Source organism: Oxyura jamaicensis, chromosome 1, assembly GCF_011077185.1.
Source record: "Oxyura jamaicensis isolate SHBP4307 breed ruddy duck chromosome 1, BPBGC_Ojam_1.0, whole genome shotgun sequence".
Lineage (NCBI taxonomy): Eukaryota > Metazoa > Chordata > Aves > Anseriformes > Anatidae > Oxyura > Oxyura jamaicensis.
In genome coordinates, this window is record NC_048893.1 from 51962932 (window position 1) to 51986512 (window position 23581).

Below are 23581 nucleotides of genomic sequence, written 5' to 3' on the forward strand. Positions count from 1 at the left end.
AGACAGCAATAAAGTCTCCCATGAACCTTCTTTTCTTAGGTTTGAAATGACCCAGCCTTTCTTCATATGCCATCTTCTCCAGCCCCTGACCAGCTTGGTGGGCTTCCACTAAACTCACCCCAGTCCATTAGTGTCTTTCTTGTACTGTAAAGCCCCAAACCAGACACAGTATTCCAGCTGCAGTTTCTAAAGTCCTGAGTAGAGGGATATAAACAAATCCCTCTACCTGCTGACTTCACTTTTGCTGAAGTAACCCCAGGTGCCTCTGGCTTTATTCACAAGGGCATAATCGTTCATCTTGCTGTTCACCACAATACATAAATCTTTTCTTCAAAACTGCTTTCTCCACCCCAAACCTGTTATGTTGCTTGAGGTTCTTCCATCCATAGTAATTGGATGACAGTTGGATTTTGTCATTGATCACCAGTTCCTGAGCCTTGCAGTCCAGCCAATTTTCCATCTACTGTATAACTCACTTATACAATCATATCTCAGCTTTTTCTCTACAGGGGTAAATGGAAGATCTTGCAAAAAGTCTTAAAATGTTCACTGTTCTCCCCTTATCCATGGAGCCAGGCATGTTATCACATAAGGTAGTAAGGCTGGCCAGGTGACATTTGCCTTTTACAAAGTCATGCTGGCTCTTCCCAACCCCTGTCTCATCCTTTATGTGCCTGGAAATGGCTTCTAGGAGTTCCATAAACATCACAACACTGATCAGTTTGTGCTTTCCAGGATCTTCCCAGGATAGTTATTTCCTTTTGTGATGATGGACACAATTTGTTCTTTTTCACCCATTGGGAACCTTTCCTAACTGCCATGACCTTTCAAAGATGTTAAAAGCCTTATTATGATAATGAATTAATCAAGTCTGTCAGCACCTTTGCATGCAGCCAGTCTAGCCCCTTTGACTCATGTGTGTCCAATTCACTAAAGTGTCCTGTCTTCTTGCATTGTGAGTTATGCTTTGCTCCCACAGATTTGCTGCTGTGCTTAGGGAGGTCAGTTGGCAGACCTTACTAATAAATAGTGAGGAAAAAAAAAAAGAAAATAGAATATATTGATGTCATGGGAAACAAAAACTGCCTCATCAGAAAATGCACCCAAAAAGGAAGTAGGTTAAGGATAAAGGGTAAAGAAAACACAGAATTACATTGAAAAGCAATAACTTAGCCATTACAACCTTGAAAAAGCATACTAAGATATTTTCATTAAATCCTTACAAAAAAAAACTCAGAAGGTGTTTACATTCCTCCTAAATGCAAATTTGCTGTCATATCTTCACTTCCTACACTAAAACATCTTGAGGTGCTGTAACAAGCTTTGTCACAAAACTTGACTTGTGGTGCAAGGATTGCTATGTACACAGTACCAATATAAAAACACAATCATTACTATAATAAAATGCAATAAAAAAAAATAAAACAGACTCTAAATGGAAAATAAAACATATCAATTTAGGATTAATCTTTCCAGGGAGGCCTGTTTAAGTATAAGGAGAACCAGGAATTGAACTTACCTCCGAATGCTTATTGGTTCTCTAGATATTACAGGAAGCCTGGGCTTTACCTTTAGCTTTCATCCAAAGACAGAGCAGCAAAGAGAAACCATGGCTATGATAGCTTTATTCAGAAACAGCATGAGTCAGTCACTTTGCTGTCTGTCAGCTCCTTCAGCATCTCTTCATTCCCTATAGAATGAAGGCTTTTCATGAACTTCCCAATAGCAGAGAGCCAGTCCTGTTTGGTTAAACCTGATAGATAAATCCTGGAGAGCAGAAGGTAGTAAGAGTATGCTGTTATTCTTACTCTATTATCCAATGCCAAAGTCATAGTTGAAGTTTACTTTGTGCAAATTTTCATTTTAGGGCATGGAGGTAATGATAGCGTTCCTTTAGTTTTGTCTATTTACTGTTTTATACTTTTTACAGTCTATTTATTGTGTTATCTCAAAAATTAATTTATGTCTTCTTGGCTAAGTGAATTGTCACAGCAAATGAAAGTGATACTGCACTAAATGTATTTCTTTATGGGAATTTAATTTGACAGAAACTATACATATTTTCAAGCATCTTTATATGTCTAATTATAATAATTATACTAATTATATTAATTATATTAAATTTCTTAGAAAGTTGAAAACTAACACAGGCAGTTTTGCTACCAATTCTAAATTTTCTTCATATTTAGAGTTGTCACACATCCTCAGTCAGCAAAAAGACATGGAAAGGGTCACAGTGTAGCTGGTCTATTTAATGACATATTTTATATAATTTGTCATTCCAAAGGAATCTAGACTTTTTTTTTTACCGTAACATTACGTTCAGTGATTTTTTTTTCAAAGTATAAAGTTAGTTTATTTGCTTCAAACAATTGGTATTGATTAAAATAAATAAATAAATAAATTATGAGTTTTAAACAGAGGTTAGGACTGGTTAGGACAGGGACCAGTTTGAAATTCTAACATTACATTTTTAATAGGCTTTGCCACTGCATAAGTCACTTGAAATTTACAGCTGTATTCACAGGGAAGATGATCTGTTCAGATATACCAATTCAGCTAATCACCCTTGACCTGCTTAAATGCTTCAGGTCTCAAAGGCTTCTCTTACTGCTGTTAAGTAGCTGATATCTTACTTTGTGTCATGCAACAAAAAATATATAAATAATGTAAAACAACACTATGGAATATCATATATGGAACAATTTATAATGCAGCAAATGAAGAAGAGGTTTGCTAGACATCGTTAGTATGGAATAGAAAATACAAGCTTAGATTAACTTCATGGTTAGACTAGTCATTGTACTTGAGTAGGTCAGGAAGTATGTATTCCTTATATGTAGTTCAGGAAAAACAAAAACTAGAAAAAAGGTGTTTTTTATTCATACTGTTATGTAGCTTAGTTCCCTCCTAATATCTGATGAACATTTTTTTTCTACATTTTTTTTTTCTATTTTGATTTAGAGTTTTGGTTCACTTTTGGAAAGAAGAAACATAAGCAACTTCTTCACCAAGCTCATTTTTATTTGATTTGTTAAGACAAAATGTCCAATTGATCTTCACAGAGGAAAGAAACTACCAGGTTTTACTGTCTTAGCTAAGATTCGAAAAACACGTTCTCTTAAGATTAATTCATGGCAGAAAAGTATACCTGTCTATTGTTGAAAACAAAAACAACCTATTCACGTCAACATTACCACTATCTTTTTATTCATTAGCAAGTAGCTAAGAGAGCTTTTATTCACTAGAGTGTTCATGAACAAAAGTGATTCAATTCTAGCATGTGCAAGTGTTTTTAAAAGCTCTTTGTGGGCTGCAGATCTGGAGAGAAAGAAGAAAGAATTTGACAGCTAGAAAAAAAGTGGGAAGCAGTTGCTAGGAGACAGAGAAAGATTGGTGATATTTTGCACCAACAGCGGTGCTAACATAACCTTGATTATGTTACATTTCAAGATAACATGGCTGCATTTAAAAGCCAGTGGAGTACCCGGTCATCTGAGCCCACATTGGATTCACCCAGCAACAAAGAGAGAGCAAGCCTTTTCTTCTGTATCTGTAAGACCATAATGGGAATCTGGCCTTTAAAAGAGCATATTGTACTGTGTTCCAATAGATCAGATGACATCTGATAAGTCTTACGTTGTGAAGTCTTGTTTAGTAAAACCTTAGCTAGTGCCCAAGAAAATAGGAATACATTTTGTATGAAACTTAGGTAGTACATTATTTTTGAAGTGATAAACTCAATCACCATAAGATAATGCTTACTTATATGAACAACATTTACTCAATTACTGTCGTTAAGCTACAGAACAGAGAAAACAATGTCAAATTCTATTAATTAATCTAAAAAATGTAAAAAATGTACATTAAAAAAATGTATCAGATAAACATACTTTGCAGTTGTTCCCGCTCTCAGAAGCAGGTGACCCAGAAAAAGATTTTATTGCATCTGTGACAAATTGAGATGGTTCTGTTTGTTTGCTTTAACATAAATTTGAAGAGGGAATCCAATACAAAAATCAGTGCAATACATATTTATATGGCTTTCAGAGACTTTTGCTGTTGTCCCTTATTTAGGTTCAAACTTTATTAAATATGAACTTAAAAAGTTCAAGAAAACTTTAACACAATTACAAACTGGTAAATATTACTCAACTTTTTTTTCACAATATATGCATATTCAGTACATTCGTATGGCCTTTGTAACCTGTGCTCTTTTCTGGAATGTGAACGACCAAACCTGAAATTTTTATTCAGCTTTTGTGTTCTTCCTCAAGTGTGTTTTAAAATCAGTTGAAGACTGAGAAGTAAATTTGAATTAAGAAATAAAGTAACAATTTCTGGGCAGTAAAGTAGTGGAGATTTCTCCTTCAAATCAGAACACTGATACAGTTTTTTTTTTCCCCTTCCTTTCTTTTTTTAATTTTTCTTTTTCACTGGCATTATGGAAGATTTCCTCAGCTTTAATAACTGCTAAGTATGTGGTTGAACACAAAGAATTAGTTGCAATGTTTCCAATGTCACCATGGCAAATGTGAGTCTAAATTAGTTGTTCATTGTTCAGATGAAAAGAAGAAAGAAGACTTCTGTGCCAAGACAGATTTGCTTTCAGATCCTTTATAAAATCTTATATTCAGAGAAAAAATAAAAGCCATCAGACTGCAATTTTGGTTAGGTCATTATAAAAAAGACAGCACATTAACTGTGTACATGTAAAGAAGGAATAGGAAGGGAAAGGAAGGCAAGGCAATACAAGACAAGGCAATTTCCATCTGTAGCTTTGTTTCATGCTGATACTGTTCCATGTTGTTACTGACAAAAGGACAAGAAAGCAAAGCTTGGATTTGAATATAATAGCTTGATATTCAAAATAATGACATTAATTCTCTACCTGTTTTCTTCTGAATTGTTATGTAAAAAATGTCTCCTACTTTGTCTTTAAAACAGCTGCCTATTATTTCCAGGTAGAGTTGTTTTTCAGGTTGTAAAATGTCTGTATAAAACCCACTATGATTCAGTTCTACAGAGCCGCAGTGTAAAAAGTTTTTTTTGTGATTCCGGCTCACTATGGCGCTCTTACCTCCTCAGTGATGTGGCCTAGCTGGTTTGCAAATTCTAATACTCTAAAAGAATGCAAGTGTTAGACTTTTGAGAACATGCATTCTCATTTATAAATGAGAATTTATAAATCAGCTCACTTGGGTTTGAATATATGCAGGTTTCAGGAAATATTAGGAAAAAATCAAGCAAAATTGCCAACTCATTGCATTTAATTTCAGCTAGTAGCAATTACCATCTAGTGAAATTTTCCTCAGTCATCTTGTCCCTCAGCAGCACCTACAGCTAAGAGGACTGAAGCCAGAGACTCATTTCTCTACATAATTTTTACATATGGGTTGAGATTTCCATTAAGAAATTATATTCTGCCAGCTCCCACTGTTTTCAAAGAGGTTCAGATCCGACTTCTTGTGGCAGGACTACACCCCTCACTGGTAGGACATGGACTTTATTTGTGTAGAGCTAGTGAAAGACAGAAATGGTTCTGGGAAGAGAAGAAGGATACAGAAAGAGGTTTTAGGATCTGCAGAGGAATAGGGGGAAACTCTGGGAAGATAGAGAGCCTGGGAGGAAAAGAGATTAAACAGGTCCACCAAGATCATCAGAGGGTTGGAGCACCTCTTACATGAAGACAGGCTGAAAGAGATGGAGTTACTGAGCCTAGAGAATCATAGCATCATAGAATCACTTAGGTTGGAAAAGACCTCTAAGATCAAGTCCAACCATTAACCTAGCACTGCCAAGTCTACCACTAAACCTTATCCCTAAGTGTCACATCTACAGGTCATTTGAATACCTCCAGGGATAGTGACTCAACTGCTTTCCTGGGCAGCCTGGTCTAATGCCTCACAACCCTTCCAGTGAAAAACATGTTCCCTAATATCCAACCTAAACCTTCCCTGGTGCAACAAACCTCCTCTTTTCAAGAAAAGAGAAGGCTCCAGGAAGACCTTATAGCAGCCTTCCAGTAAAGAAAAGATGGGGAAGGACTCTTTGTCAGTGAGTGTACTGTTAGGACAAGGGATAATGGTTTTAAGCTAAAAGGGATAGACTTAACATGAGATGTATAGAAGACATTCTTTACTGTGTGGGTGGTGATGCACTGGAATAGTTTGCCCAGAGAAGCTGTGGATGCCCCATCCCTTGAAGTGTTCAAGACCAGGTTAGATGAGGCTTTGAGCAACCTGGTCTAGTGAGAGGTGTCCTTGCCCTTGGTGGGGGGGTTGGAGCTAGGTGGTCTTTAAAGGTCCCTTCCAACGCAAGCCATTCTCTGATTCTATGTTAGTTCCAGGTGGTGGATTCATGCTGCCTTGGACTTTTGTCCATCTGGATAGGGAAACAGGTCATCAAACTGCCCTTGGAAGGTGGGAGAACTGTAGAAATAATGCTGGTTTTTAAGTAGATATATGATTTAATTTATTTTTTTTTAAAAAAAAAAGGAAAGTCAAATGAAGCAAGAACTCTTTTTCAGCTATTTAAACGGTAACAGATTTTCAACTATAGAGAGAATGCATTATCTTTTTGGTGTGAAGTATTTTTGTGAAAGATATAATTGCATGGAAATTATGAAGAAATTCATCTGCCTCACAGATGAAAGGCATCCTGAACTGCCACTTCAGGATGACTTAAACTTCATTTGGTTAGTTGAAGAACAGACACAGTCAGTTACTGCAGCTAAGCTGTTGATTACATATTCAAACCCTACATGAAATGCCCATTTAAGCTAGAACATGTATCTCTGGGATCATTAACAAACTTACTTTTACTTTTTTTTTTTTTTTTTTTTTCTTATAGTGCTAAAGGTAAAGGAATAGAGTTCTTTTTATTCTTGGGGGCATCTTCATATTTCTTATATCTTAAGCCTTTTCAGCTCATTTTTCTTTTGTTTCTTTGAGCACCTGTCACTCATACTTTCTGTTGTCTTAAGGCTAACAACCTAGTTTAGTATATAGTAAAACTATAGTTACCTGAGAGTAATCAAATAATTTATAACTACATAATTTTACATAAATAAAGTTGAAGTAGGTAATGAGTACTGCATTACATACTCAAAGTACTGCATAAGTTTTATTTTTTGTGTTTGTTTCCTGAATTTGTATTTGATCTTGAGATTTTAATAGTTTTAAAATTGAGGTAGAACAAAAATAGTGTACATTCTACGTTGTAGGTTAGCTAATAAGTAATTTTCATCTACTGAATGTAAACCTTTCTTGTGATTTAGTGAGTCTTCTAGCAATATTTGGCTTTCACTATCAGTAGTAAGGGAAAATAAAGTATGCAAAGAAAGGAAATGGCACTTATTAGACTAGGAGTTATCACTGGAAAAATTATGAAAGCTTTGGGGCATAAACATCCTTTTCGGGGCTCTCCCATATTTGCCAAGGGTCTGGAAACAATTGTACATACATGATAATGTACAATGTTTCATCGTACCTGAATGATTAATTTTTGCTTTGCTTTGTTTTGCAGCTGAATCTACTGATCTAATACAATATATTAGCTTTCTCTACAAACACCACTAACAGCCTTAAATGTCCTTAGATCATAAGCTGGAACTAACACAGTGCAGTGGGAATGGGAGTTGAAATATATGCTGAATTTTGGCAAGTCATTTAAGGTGAGGTGCCTAATGAAGTTGTGTAATTTAGGAGAAGAGTTGCCATAAGATCCCAGTCAGAAGAGGGAAAGTCACCAACACACAGCACTGAAGCTCATTTTAGGTCAGCTCTGCCTTTCGATCATATTGAGAGCCTGGTGCCCACACTGCTAGCTTAGGTTACCTGCAGTTACATGAGCTGATGCTGAGCCAAGGTGCTCAAACAACAGTAATGTCTTCAGAGGTATTGAATTATTATTGTTGTTGCTGCTGTTAGTTATTATTATTAATGGTGTAAATCATAGACTTACTTACAACAGGAACATCTCTGAAGCACAGCACACACTTCTGCTTTTGAGAGTCTAACTTGTTTATGATTTTTTTAAAACCCAAACAAACTGCAAGATGATATGAAAAATCTTTAATGTGTGTGCCTGAAGGCAATGCTGCAAGTTACTTTTTCAATGAATTCATTGCATTCAATTACTATGAGCAGATTATCTACCGTGGAGTGGACTTAACACATTTGCCAATGTTTTTTTTCCTTACCTTTTATAAAAGATGCTTGTGAATAACATTTTTATGCATAATGTGGTCTTAGAATATTTGCAATTGTTGTATATTCCATCAGATTATAGGCACTGTGGAACAGCAGTACGCTATTTAAAGTTTGACACCTAGTTTTGTGTGTTAGTCTTTCTATAGTTAGGTTTCAACGTTTACTAGAGAGTATGTCTTATGAAAGGATGCAACACTCGTACCTACAGACTGGCAGGGCATACTGTAGTGCGTATGGCAGATTATATTAACTTTAAAGACTGATATAGATTACGTTACTGCACATATTTTGATTTTTCTTCTAGGTAAGGGAGCGACTGAGGGTTTCTTTAGAAAGAGTCTCTGCACTGGAAGAAGAACTAGCTGCTGCTAACCAGGAGGTAACATAAAACACTTTCTCCCCTTTTGAGGTTCAATTTCTGTAATATTCTGTCCTGTGTGTTCCCAGTCACTTTTCTTAAGCCTCTCAGGAAAAAAAAAAAAAAAAAAAAAAAAAAAGATAAATTACATTCTGAATAAACTGCTCAGCAAGGCTTGTTTAAGGTGCTTATCAGATTAATACAACCTTTTGTTCCCTAATTTATTCTGTTTTTCTCTTGTGAGCAAACCGCAACTCAGGAACTAGTGACAGGCCCTCAAATTTTTTATTGGACATGAAAAAAGAGTGAAACAACTAATCTGTCAGATCCTATAAGAAATTTAATAACTTGAATTTCTATTATACTATAAAATTAAGGAAAACACATATATATACATGATACGTATTAACATTGACATTTTAAAACTTACTGGAGGAAAAACTTTATAGTTGATGTCAAAATTTCGGTTTCTCTACCCTTTTAAGCTCAGTATTTCATGGTGAACTGTTGTGCCATATTACTCCTGTGAATTTAGACAAGAGATTTTTCACCTGTAAGTAAACTTGCAGACTGTTACCATAATCTTTTGTTCAAAAGGATGAACAGCACCTAATTGTATTATACATGCAAGCACTCACAAATATAGATAGGAATTTTAAACCCTAAGGAGACAATGCTGAGGCCTGACAATATAAATAATGGAGTTGGCTAGTCACTTTGTTATCCCCATCGCATTCTGAATCTCCTCCTGACAGGTGCCTTTCACACTGTTTAATGTAAGCTAAACAAGCAAGATAATAAGATGAAAGCTATTTTGGGTTATGTCCATTTACTGGTGTCCTTTTACTCAGCCTTAAGACAGAAACTGAAAACAACTTAAGGCAAAGTTAAACTACTACCAAATTATTAAAGGAAAATGGAATACCATTCAATTCAGAATAATCTATGATAACATAAAATAGATAGTACTCAAGTAGTTTTTGTTTTGTTTTGTTTTGTTTTTTCCTCCCCTATATTAAGCTAGGAGAAGGTACTTTCTTAAAGTAACTTCTTGAAAACAGGATCTGCAATTTATTAGTGTTTCTTTTTTATGAGCTATGAACCAGATATTACGAATCACCCCTTTTCTTTGAACAGATAACACGCAGTTACTTTATCTGTAAAATAAAATCCTTCTTTTGCTGTTCTATTTCAGAAAGTTCAGAATACTTGGGTTTATATGACTCAACTAATGTGTTATTTGTACTAGCGCTTGTTAAATAGGAACCAGTCCTTTTGGACAGTCAAGTCAATTGAGATGCATCCCATTCCTCAGATCCCTTCCATTCATGACCCAAGTAAATACAAGTTCACTTCACTGGGCATGGGACCAGGTCTTTAGAGCATTGCCTTATTATTTGGAGATTGAAAGAAAATTAGTTAAACGTGTACAATGAAATGAGCTTGAAATAGTATTTTCATAGCCTTTCTTTCCCCAAATCCATAGAAATAATATGAAGTCTTTGTGTCTGTATGATACTAAAAGCATTTAGATGGACATTTAATCAGCAAAGCATGACATGACACAATCAGAATACTGGTATCCCAGTTTCCACTTCAAAAAATTGGTTATTTAAATGAGCCAAAAGTAATTAGACAATCACAATGTGTAAGTCTGTTTTTATACTAGGTTCCACAGTGAATGCACAGACAATAAATGGCTTTAAAAATTTATCATACTATATATGAAAATAAATGGGCCAAGTTTCCAAGGGAATTGAACATATGCTTTACAGTGATTTCCATATTCCTGTCATTCAGTGTCTGTTCTCCCATGAGAATATATTTGCTTTCACATCCATTTTCTCATACTGATTGTAAGAGTGTACTACATACTCAGAACTATATCCAAACATAAAATGATGACAGTAAATTTGCCCCCTGATTAGATGAGGATATGATTAAGTATACAATGAAAATCAGATTCAGGGATAAAAAATAGTAGAAATCTATCTGTTAAGGTAGCACGTTTCTCTGAAATGCCTAGCTTGTGACTGTGGCTCTGATGCATGGCAACAATGAGAAACAGCAGACGTTTCATATACATATCAATGTAAGATGAGTACTTGTATTGGAAATAGCTGTATATAAAAGGGGGCAGGAGGGAGACAGAGAGAGAGACTGTAGCTTTTTGTCTGTAGATAGTAAATAATCTCTCATTTAACAGTCTTTTTAACTCATTACATGCATAGCAATGAGTGTGAAAACATCTGGAACTCTAGCAAAGCTGATTTCAGCTGTAGTTCCCAACACCATCTTAAAAGGACTTCATATGGAAAGGGAATTTTTACACTCAGTGGCTTGAAATTGTAGGGGCAATTGAGATGGACAGATTAAGCCATTGGGTGAACTTAGCCTGTGAAGGTAACATTTATATGTAATCACATAATGGTAAGAGAGAAGGACCTTGGTCTGCAGTTCCAATACTTACTATTGATATGGCATAAGTCCCTGTTGTTGATTTGGTTGAACTTTTCAAAAGCAAGAATATACACCAACCAGTTCATTGCTGGTTTGAATCTGTGATGGCAATAGTTTCTATTAAAAAGTGAATATAAGTTTATCTTCTTTTCAAATAAATGCTGTACAGAAATTATTTTGATTGCATGTAATATTTTTTAAATGTTAGCAATTTGTGATATGGTAAACAGCCAATTCTCTCTACAAAGTATAAGGAGTTCATCAAGTCATCAAGGGAACCCTTATGTTTGTTTTGGAGGAAGAGTTACATGGTTCAGTTACTTTATCTTACTGTGTATGAAATCTTGGTTTTAAATTGTATTAAGATGGTGTACAGGATACTTAAGCTGTAAAACGTAATCTCTTTAAAATGTATTTACCAGTAAACTATTCAGTATTTTACAGAGCATAGGATTCAGCTCAGAATTAGGACTCTTTAACTTGGGTATCTACACGTGAACTGGATGTCAAAAATTTTACTGTAGTCTGTGGAAATCTGGTCTGCCAGGTAAACTGTCTGCCAGGGCTGCCAGATGTGAAATAAAATGGGCAGGAGAGCTGCATTTGTCTGGAGCCAGAGGTGGGGAAGGAAAATTCCTCTCCACTACAATGAAACTGAGCACCTATGTTAGGCAACTGACTTATAACAAGCTCAGATGCAGACACTTAAGGCATAGGCAGCTAAATTTGTGTGTCTTAGACAAACAGTGGAAGCTCACTGAAATCAGGCAGTGGAGTTTAAATATGGGAGAGGTATAAAATGGACCTCTATTATCCTTAAACACTAGATTTAAAATAATTTAAATTTATGTTTTACTGGGAAGGGAAAAAAAAATATTTGACTATATATTTTATCTTGCTGCAATTAATTTGTGAGTGTACAAAAGCCCTTAAATATAAAGGCAGTCTGGGTTGAAGTTGGAGAGTTTTCATGCAGACTGTGGTAAGATAACTCTACAGTAATTAATTCCATTGTACTTACAATATTTGCTTTTTTTGGCAATTATCATGTGATATACAAGAAATTATAATTTTTATTTCTTTTATCCTTACATTAGAAGCCATTATCTGTTCACAACTGGAAGATGTTGTCCTATTCATTGTGTCTGTTGTAGCTTACATGAATAGCAGATATTGTTAACAATTTTCAGAAGGATTTACCAACCACTTTTAGTTAAAATTACTGTAAAACAGAGTTACATTTGCTTACCCCTCAGATGCTTTTAAAATGATGCAGTATTTTATCTGGTTTCCCATAACCCACGGTCTCTCCAAATAGTTGTGGCTGAAGGTTATAATTTGCAGCTAGCAATTATACAAGCTGCAAGTGGTACAGCCAATACCAAAGCTCAATAGAACAATAGTGTCTGTTTATGAACATTTTGAAGGCAGATGAACATTTTGAAGACGTTTCTTAGTGAGCATACAAACATTTGCAAATTCCAGCAAGGTTCTGTGAACCATGTTCCTCTTTACACACTAATTTGAGAAGAATGAATCTCATTTGCAAGGGATGTGGGATGTGATTTTTCCTTCTTGGTTTTGTCATTTATGATCTTCATGGAAATTAACTTCAGTATTTAAATTACTGACAAGATAACCACTTTTGTTCCACAGCTCTTGAGATCCTCTAATTAGTATTATGAGCATGAGTCTTTTTTAAAAGTATGCTAAACTGCAGCATGTGCATACACACTGAGATACTTTATTAGCCCTATATATCATCAGGAACTCAAGCTCTAGTGGGTTCCAAAGGGCACAGAATGTAGATGGAATATAGACAGGTGATAGCATGGCCCATACTGATGTTCTAAATCCATTTCTGCTCCAGTGTAAAGTTGTAAATGACAACAGTTTTGATTTACACTAAGAAATTTCACTGTTTCCCAGAACTCTCAACAATTTTCCCCCAAAATAACCTTTAAAGCTTTTTTCCCAAAGCTGGTATGTAAAATTAAGTTTTATACATGGTTTTACAGTGGGACTAAGTCATGTTTTTAAAGTACAGCACTTTGCATACAAATTTTCTCCTGCCCTTCTCAGACATTTATACAACCCTTGTATAATCTTTCTGTGCTGTTAAGATTTGTGTTAAAAGTGTCTTTCCAAAACCTTTGTTTGTTTCTGTTCAATATAATTGTGGTTTGATGTTTTTTTTAAAAAAAAAAAAAAATCCTCATTAGTAGAAAATGTACCATTGAAAATATAGCATTAATTACATTTATTATCTCAAGGATATACTTTTTGAAATTAGAGAAATTACTGGTTTGAGGTTCTGTATCATTGTTCCACCATACGCTTTTCTTCAGCATTTGTTGAAAATGCCTGTGCTGGTTGAAAATGCCAAAGATGATATTGGTTCCGTCAATTGACACATAGATTATATTTAAAACACTCAGGCTGCCTTTCAAAACCTCATTGTTACAACTTCCTCTTGCTTCTACAGAATTTTACTCAACAACTTGAGGATAAATTTAACTCCGGGAGCTATTAGAGAGATTGCAGATTTGGCCCATGATACTATAACTGCATACATTCTCTTATTTATGCAGTGTGTTTCTTCCTAACTAACAGTGCATTAGTTTATTCATCATGGTACCCTAATGTGTTTTGTTATTGTTTTTGTTGTTGTTGTTTTCTATAGCATACATGAAAGCATCCATAAATTATTTATATCAACTGAAGAGAAAGGGTGATTTGTGATTTAAGAATCTTTATATTCTATACCAGAAGCACCAGAAAACTTATTTCACTTATTCATGTGTCCTGGTTTCAGTTAGGACAGAGTTATTTTTCCTCCTAGTAGCTGGTAGGGTGCTATGGATATCATGAAAGAACTTTCAAATGCCATGTTAATTGCCTAGCTTTTGCTATGTAGTACAAGTCAAGAAACAAGTACAAAATGCAGATGTATTCAAGAGTTATGGAAGGTTTTGACTCTGACATTGAGGAATGCTGTGGATGTTTGCTCTGCCATTAATGCTACTGAAATATTCTTCAGTATTTGATATATATATAAATAAAAATTCAGCTAACTATGGTGTATTCTTGTTACCAAGAGCTACATGTGAAAGCATGTTTTTAAACCCTAGCTGTTAGAGAGTTTCAGCTCCTATTAGCCTGAGACACTTTGTGGTACAGGAGTTTCTTGGTGGCCTTAGCCTTTGTATGGGAGTACAAGGAGATTTTTGGAGTAGAAATGTTATTAAAATAATACTTTGAGAAAAATAATATTTTCATTTTTGAATATCTAATATACCCAATATTTCCTCGATCCAAAATTGAAAAATTGATGGATTTAGAATCTCTGGATGAAATAGGATGAAATAAAAAATAAAAAATAAAAAAAAAGCCTAGGCTAGATGCATGTTTTCTGTGAAAAATCTGAAATAATCTTAATATAGATTTCACCATATTTTCTAAGAATAGTAAAAGTGAAAATTATTGCTTTGTAAACTCTCTCCTACGTGTTAATATTATTCTTTTTTTTTTTTTTAAGCTATAACTTTACACAGGTCTAACTCTGGATAAACCTTTTTGTAGTCTGAATCATATTTTTAAATGTCTGTGTTACTGTGACAAATTATGCCTTTCCTGCAAACTTGCACATAATACAAATATTTTGTTTTGTTTTGAAATGTAATCTTTATGTCCTATATGTAATTGCTTTTCATTTTACCTTTAACCTTAACTGCCTAGTTAAATGTTAACTCTGCAAAAAGCTATTGTTGCCCTTATTTTAAATGCAGTAATGAAGCAAAACAATGCATTTGTGGCTGCTTCTTATATTCCATGTCCCACAGTATTAATTTAGATTTCTATACAATTAGGATGTGTGGCATGGCAGCTGAAGAGGCCGAAAATTATATCCTTCACTGCCTTATTTTTTATGAGGTGAAAAAAAAAAAAAAAAAAAAAAAAAGGCAAAAAAAAAAATCAGTTAAGTTGCTACAGGTATTCTAATTTATGTCCCCAACTTACTCTGATCTAAGGTATCAGAGGAACAAAACTTCAAATTCCTTGTGGATATTGAGGGCAGTAAGTCTGATCTTTGCATTTCCATCATCATAAGCATTTTTCACTAAAGTCTGAGCAGCATAGGTCTAAACTCCAAGGCATTTTCCAGATAGTCACTTAAAAGCATTAATTTCTATGGACATGTTTGGGACAAACATCACCATTCCACTTGCAAAAATTGCTTCTTAGTATTACATAAATAATACTTTCTATTCAGAAAAGTTTTCTAAACAATTCTGAGTACAAAATGAAAAGATTTTCTACAGTGACAGCAGATAATGATTTTGTGCATATTTTAGACCTATATATGTGTAGGCCACTGCCTACTGTTGACAACCCAGTAATATATGTTAAATATAACTTCAGTAACTTTAGTATTTGCTAAAATGATTTCAGAGAGCAGGATTGTGTAGCTGTCCAAATGTCCTAAGGCATTTTCAACAGAGATCATGAAATGCTGTATTCTCTTACACCTCTGTTTAGTGTGTAACGACCTGTAGCAAATTCTAAAATACTGATGTCAGTGTTCAGATTATGCATGGATTTTTCATCTAATTTGACTGCCTTCTATGTATTCTTCAGAAGAAACAACTTTGTAGGAAAGACTGATTAGCAGAAAAGAGAGCATGAAGTGCTGTCTTTACATATGAATGGATTAGTCTGCTTCATGATGTTATTGCTGTTAATGAAGGAGTCAGATTCAACAGAAATTATAAGCATCTCCACTGCAATATTGTTGTCTTAAAGACCTTGGTTCACAGCTAATACTTCATTTTATGTACCTGTGAAACTTTGTAATAGGTTTTGTTATACAAAGAATTTTGACTAAACTGAATCCCAGTGTCAGAGTTTAATCACCAAAGAATAGAGCTGTTTCACCCCTATCACCCACAAAACAGCTTGAGATCTGTTGCACACCTGGTTTTTCTTCCATGAGGTTCCTGTATCAATAAGCATATACAAATTATTCTTAAATTGTTATAAGCTGTAAATTGTGCTTTCTGAAGAAAATAATAAAATTTTTGTAAGATAATGCTTAACGGAACATGACAAAAGGCAAAAAGCTATGGAAAATGTGATTTGCTAATTCCTCTTTCTTTGCTGTTCCCTCAAACCTGCTGTGCAGCTGTGAAGCAATTGCTTAAATATACATTAAAAGAGCAGAAAGCTAGATGTTTGAAATCTATTTTGCAAATCTCTTCATATCTTCTTTTTTAATCTGACAGAAATATTTGACTTAATGAAACCTTGGTCCCCCCGATTAGAGACACTGATGGATTAGTGCTTTGGTTTTACCTCTGAAGAAATGATGACTGGAGAGCAAAAAATTCCAGTTTCCTCCAAATCTTTTCTCCAAACTCCTTGAAAGTTAGATTTTTCATCAAAATAAGCATAAACTAATCCTATATATGTATAACTATATATATAGTTCCTTATGTGTGTATTTTAAGAAGTGTTTCTAGGCTGTTCTAATTAATTCTGAAAACAAGTTAGCTACCCCTACTCTAATGAAAAATGTAACCTTTTTGGCCCATTGTCTGGACACTGTGCATATTCTGGGAAACAAATGCATGCACTAAATTCATTATTGTAGAACAATAACAGGATTTTTTCCTGCAAGAATTTGTGGAGATCCTCTTCCTACCTTGTTGCTCTGGCTATAATGTCCACCTGCTGGATCTCCCATTTCTTCTTACTCACTTTCTCTGGAACAGAGGGAGGCTCAGCTTTGCTTTTAATACCTCACACTGACCAAAAAGTTTTCCTGTTTCAGTCCTTAGTACATGAACACTTCCATATGCCCTCACTCATCAGGCAGTTCTCCCCCTAGAAGTGTTTTCCTACCTGTTACTTCACATTAGAAAAGCATCACAAACTTTTAAATAACATTTCATTTTATAAGTCCTTAAAAGTCTTTCCTGTCACCTTCAATACTGTAAAGCAAGTCATGATGAAATTTGATTCTTTTACATTTTTTTTTCTTTTGACACTGGTCTAAATAATTTGAGAAAAGGAGCTAGGAAATCTGTGAGAAGTATTCATTCTACATTTATTTTTAGAAGTTACATTCTTATTTTTATGATACCTGTTGCCTAAGTTTTCAGACTTTTGCATTTGGGGTGAAACTCTCTTCCTATTTGCACAACAAAATTTGTTCTAAACTTAATTCAAACAAGAGGGCTACAGATTTATTTATTTATTTGTTAATTTGTAAATTTAGGAGCGATATATTCCACCTTCACATTTATATTTGAGTGCTTTTACTGCACATTTTTACTATTCATTTTTATTCCATTACTACATTCTCAACAGAGCTCCAGTAAAGGAACAGTGCTCCATTTCATTGTACAAACAATAATAAAACATGCTTCCTGCTCCACAGCATGTTTAGTTTAACTATGTCTTGCAGCACCAGTTGCTTGTACTGCTGTGGAATGGAGGGCATTCCTATAAAGCAAAGGTAGCACAGTGACCTGTGCAATACACATGGCAACCATCACTTACTCCTTTTTAGCATCGTAAGAGCTCTGAGAATATCACAAGAGTCAGGCTGATCTGGTGCTTTCTGATTATTCTTGCTCCTGAAAGCACTGAGGTTACTTTAATTGGGTTTTATTGTTCCTACAGAAGAAAAAGTAGGGTGCAATCCAACAGATTTCATGGGCATAATTATCCATTTCATAAGCATTGGTAGATAAACACAACTGAATTTCATAACTTGATTTTTGACAGCTGATGGCTGTTACAGTGTCTAGCCACTTGCACCATATGCCAGGCAATTGTTGTCCTGGTACACTGCATAAATCCTGGTACACTGCATGAATCCTAGGAGGTTCACCATTTCATAACTCCATGCTGAGGAGTTAAATTGGTGAGTACAAGTCCTTACCCAGCTGCATGCCTGTTTTTTTGTTTGTATGTTTGTTTTATTTTTTGTTTTGTTTTGTTTTTAATGGACTGGGACTGCAAGCAGGGAGGGAATGATAGTATTCTCCATGACAGTCCAAGTCAGTCTAAATGACAATAGGACATACTGTTCAGGGCTCAATACTAAATACAACCATTCTGCAGTTAATCAGCATGTATGAAAAGTTTTCATTTTCATGTGAAATTCAGTTATTGGCATTATTTTGAGGGTCTCTACAATGCATTACACTCAACAGTAAATAGGGATCATGGAGTATGCCTGACATTTCTGCAAAACAGCAAATAGATCAATAACAAACAAAGTTAAAGAACATGTCTCAGAGTTATAAACGGATCTTATATCTTTTCTATTTTATTCCAGATAATTACAGAGTAGGAGAAGTCTAAGTTTCTAGCACAGGTTCCATGGATTTTTTATTTACCACCTATTCCTCACCCAGAGTAGAATAAAAGGAGAGAGGGGACATGGTAAGACAGCCAAAGAAATAATTAAGGGAAGAAAGCAGGGATGGCAGGAACCAGAGGTGCGGCTGAGCATGTTTCACAGTAGTTTGCTTGTACACCTGAAACTCCAGGAGATTATTAAACGGGAAGGTTATTTGTATATGTTTTGCTTAGAGATTGTTCACAGTCAGCATGAGATTTGACACTGGGATAATTTCAGATTGAATTCAAAATCATGTATTTGGCAGCCTGTTTAGGTAGCTTACAAATTAATGGCATACAATTCCTTGACCTTGGTATCACAAGGTTATGTTAGCAAATGCCTTACTTTAAACACACTAACTTGTTAAAGTAAAGAACATAGCATATATTTAAAGTTACTCTTAGCTGATTTGCATTATAGGGCTTGCTATTGCTTTTTACAAAGAATATCATTGAAAATTTTAATGCCTAATGTTTAATTTGCTCAGAGTATGCACACTGCCTTTTCATAAGACATCAAAAAGAATACATCACTTCTGTTTGATCTGTTATTTTGGGATTCATAGGCTTTGAAATATATGCCATTTTACCATGCACTAGATGTATAAATTCAGGTTTAAGAACACAGCTGATTATCTTTTCATCTGCATCAGCTTCAGGGTCATTTGACATTGTCAAATGAGATGTTCAAGGGGATCAAGATAATATCACTGCAAGAATCAGTCTTGTTTATTCTTTATCCTTAACAATCTTCTTGTGCATTCATCTTGATGAAAATACAAAACATGTACCCATTTTGCTTTGTTTATGATCTGCTGGAACAATATATTATTTTATTATTTAGTTAATGTGCATTTTTGTAACAATTAAGCAATTTTGTGTTTATTTGTTAAACATTACTTGATTTGTTAAGAACATCTACATCCGCTAACTCTCAAAACAGGTATTAAATAGTGTAACGAGATCACAGTATTATGTTTTATGCCTATTACTCTCCATAATCAAAATTTTAAATTAAAATTTTAAATTGGCCTTACATGCTACATTTGAATAAAAGATTTTAGTTAATGACTCAAGTCAATAAATAAAATCAACTTTAAGCTTCAATGCATTTATATTTATTAATCAATATTCTAATTAACATGAACCAGAATATATATAATTTTCATTTTCATATTAGATCACCTCAGCCCAACAGTGCACTTGACTATTCTCCAGATTCATAACACAGTTAACTAGCAAGATGGTAAAAGCTAATGTCTGTGAGCTGTGTCAGCAATAACATGAATTAAGGGTAATTTTCCACTCAAAGGTCTATATTGGCTCTCATTTGTCATTAGACAGAGCAAGGTCCACAAGTCTGACAAACAGAATCTATATTTGATGGACAATACCAAGAAAATTGTTTACATTTTTATGCTGGTCTGCTAACTGATAAAATTGCTTAGTGTTAAAATATTTGTGAGAGAAATAAGAAGAAAGAGGGGTGTATCTTGGTAAATGCTGGGGGAATAAGTGTATCTTGGTAAATGCTTATCTCAATAAGTACACATATCATGAGATTTTTAAAAACTTTTTTTTTTAATGAGTACAAACAAGTTCCCATTGTGTGTCTGAAACAGAAGTGAATATAGAAATAATTTTACTTAGGATCAAAAATGTAAAAAATATTTCAGTTTTGATTGAGAAAATTAGACACAATTCTTTTGGATCTTGGATGATGTCTTGAATGTCAGCATTAGAAAATATTTAATAAGCTTTATTCATATCGATAGATATTATCAATGTATAGGTGGAATAACTCAGGCATCATACAGAGTTTATTTTATTTGGTTCAATCTGTGAGAAATGATCCAGCTCACTTGACATTGCAGCTGGATGGTGTAGATTGTATACCTTTAGCTGCATAATCCATGGATCCATAGTTACAAATATATATATATGTATATATATATATATATGTAATTTCTTTGCATTAGAAAATGGCTATCAGTAAGAATGCCACTGAAAAAAAATATTAACATTTTTACTAAAATTAAAGGGGTTTAGTTTCTGAAATTTAGACTTTAATTCACTGTACAGTGCTTTGATTTCAACATACTGAGTTAGAAGATTTAAGTTGGGATTTCCTCTCTTCGTGAATGCAGATCAGGGTTTTGATACTCTTAATTGTAATTCTGGGGTAAGGTTCATTTTTTTTTTGGATTTTTATCATACCCTATCTGTTGTATTTTCATGTTTTGTACAATCAGTAACACAGATGGTGATTTTAATACAGATACAGTATATGGAAAATCTAATAAAAATGACTACACATGCAGAACAGTGGGTTTTTCATAGCAGACGTGTCCACTTAAAATAAATCTAAACTCTTAAACTCTCAAGATTACACTATACAGAGAAAACATATAAAATGTTATTTTGGGAAGACTGTTTTGACTCAGAGATAAATATATTAATGTAATCAGAGGAGGAAAATGGATTTGCAGTGTAAATAGCTTTTTTTTTTTACCTTAAGCATTGGTAGTTATCAATTAAATGCTTATATATTAAGAGCAAATACATAAAACCCTAGATGCACATTATTTCAATTACATTTTTTTTCAATATCTTGGATATCAAAAATATGTTTGAACGTACAAATATATATATGCACACCATGCATAAATATATGTGTGTATATATATTTGCAGAGTGTGCATATATAAATATATGTTCATATATACATATATGCAGGGTGTGTATAAATACATGTTACATATACTATATATATGTAATATCTGTATATATATTTCAGTAAGTCATATATTGTGGTAAACAGTGAAGATCATAATATTTCTGCCAAATCTGTTCTCAGTTCTGGCCAGCTGGAAATAATGCCCTCTGCTACTAAAGGACTCTTGGGATTTTGTATCCTGGTTTGGGTACATTACAAGTGTCTTTGTGAGAGTAAGAATGAAAGCATAATAATTTTGCTACTGTTTTGTTGAGCTTGGTTTAAAAAAAAAGTGAGAGAAATTAGCCAGTAGCTGTCAAATACACCCTGTGATACAACCATGTAATTGATATTTGTTATTATATTTCCATTGTGCTAGCCTATGTAAAAAACAGTTCATTCACTGTATCATGTTTCACTGTATAATTTCTGTGACAAATTAAAAGTAGCACCTTTTTGTTTACTTTTGTAAGAGTTTCTGAAGAAAATGTACTGAAATGTACCCAGTAATCTTCTGTGAAAAATCCCGACAGATATTTTTTTCATAATAGTAACTGCACGATTGCTTTAAATGGCTTCTGTTCTGTTTACAAAGCATTACCAGTACATCATAGAAATAAATGGTGCATGCTGTAGACCATGCGCAATAGCACAAAGCAGTTATTTTCACAATAAAACTTAATTTGGTTCAGAACTCATAATGAAGTGAAGGAGACTAATAAAGCCTATCGCCTTATTACCAGCACAAAACATTGGTGTATTATTACATTTAAAGCATAAAAAAGACTGCCAATCCAGGTACTTGGTTCAGAAAGAGACAGTACTCACTGATGGCCTCAGAGGATGGAAGGAGGCCCTGAAACCAGCTGAGTGCCCCAGCCATGGGCCACCCCTGGACCGCAGTACCCTGGCCACAAACAGAAGTGCCCTCATAGACACGTTGATAAAACAGTGACACCTAGAACTTGTCAATAGGTATCGTGAGCACCAACCACCAACAGTGAAAGGTCACAAGTATGGTTAGTAGTCTCACCCAGGGCTGGATCTCAGTGTATGACCTCCCCCTTTTGCCACAAGGTAAAGATCTGACTGACTTTTTAGGCCAACTATCTTTTACAATGCCCCTCTGATCACGTTGAATAACATTGCTATAAATCTGAACATAAATTATTGTGCTGCATTAGCACATGCTGGCTTTCTAGCAATGATAGGTCAATGCTTCTTGGCCACTAAGGAATATAAGCATAGAGATTTATTTATTTATTTTATTTTCCTGCTTTTTTAAGCTCCATAATGCACAAACATACAAGGTCTGTTTTCGTTAGGTCTACCACTGTCTAATCAATAAGGTTATAAAAATTTCCGCATGAGATTGCTCTCACCTTAATGAGGATTTCTTCATAGTAATGAAACCTAAACATCAGTATTAATAAAAGGTCAGTAAACTCAAAAATGAAGGGATAGAAGAATATATGGTGGAAAAATATTGAAGATATGTACTATTCATAACTCCTACCATTTTTTGTCTTTGAATAATGTAGTTTTTTTCTTGACATGTCAGGATATGTTTTGGCTCAATTGTGTAAATTTTCTGGAAAACTCACTACCTGACTAGCAAGCAAATGTACCAGAATCCAGACTAACATAAACCTAGCTGAGGTTGTCAGTCAGATATGAACACTTATTTTAAAAGTGAATTTTCAAAATGTTACAAAAGCCCAACTTATAAATCTGTCTGATTCATTTAAGTAGTTGAATGGAAGAGGACAAACTGCCAAGTTAAAAAAAAAAAAAAAAAACACTGTGTATTTTTCCTTCCCCATAGTGAGCCCCCAAGGGGGGCTGTTATTGCTGAAGTTTTCAATCCCCACCTTGAAAAGTTATTTCTGCAATCTGGAAAGTTGTTTGTTTGTTTTTTTTTTCCTTTTCTTTTGTTTTCTCAAAGTGTGGCTAATGTTGCTTACAATGCTGCACAGTCTGTAGTTATCTCACCTCCTAACTGTTGTGAAAAAAAAAAACTCTGAGTTCATAATTGTGTTTTTAAATATAACTGTTTGGAAAGCTCAGAACCTACACTGCTGAGTGGAAAAACTAAAGAATTTTGGCATGAAAGACATCTTCAAGAAGATTAATTTTTATCTGTTGTTTTAAAAAGGTCTTAATGGATTTATGATGAGTTTGGTTTATTAAGTCAGAATGTGCATTTGTTAATGTCTGTAAAATTCTGGAAAGTTTTAATTAATTTCATCTTATATAGGGATAGCTCCAAAATTCTGCATTTGCTTGTCTGTTAAAAAAAAAAAAAAAAAAAATAAACAAAATTTGTAAATAAAATCTGTTTCTTTGCCTTAATACTTTGTTTTACCTCACTGAAAAAATAAATAAATAAATAAATAAATAAATAAGAAAAAAGAGAGAGAGAAA

General features: G+C 34.2%; 1 protein-coding gene across 15 annotated transcripts in view; it reads left to right on the forward strand.

Annotated features, from left to right (window-relative positions):
• Positions 1–23581, forward strand: part of PPFIA2 (PTPRF interacting protein alpha 2) — a 329918-nt gene that overhangs the window by 211217 nt on the left and 95120 nt on the right. For 13 of the 15 annotated variants that reach the window (XM_035338456.1, XM_035338451.1, XM_035338479.1 and 10 more), the window contains one exon: positions 8518–8592. The exons of the other annotated variants lie outside the window; for them this stretch is intronic. In XM_035338456.1, coding sequence (XP_035194347.1) covers positions 8518–8592 — 75 coding nt within the window. The remainder of the gene's footprint in view (positions 1–8517; positions 8593–23581) is intronic. 15 annotated transcript variants of the gene reach the window in all.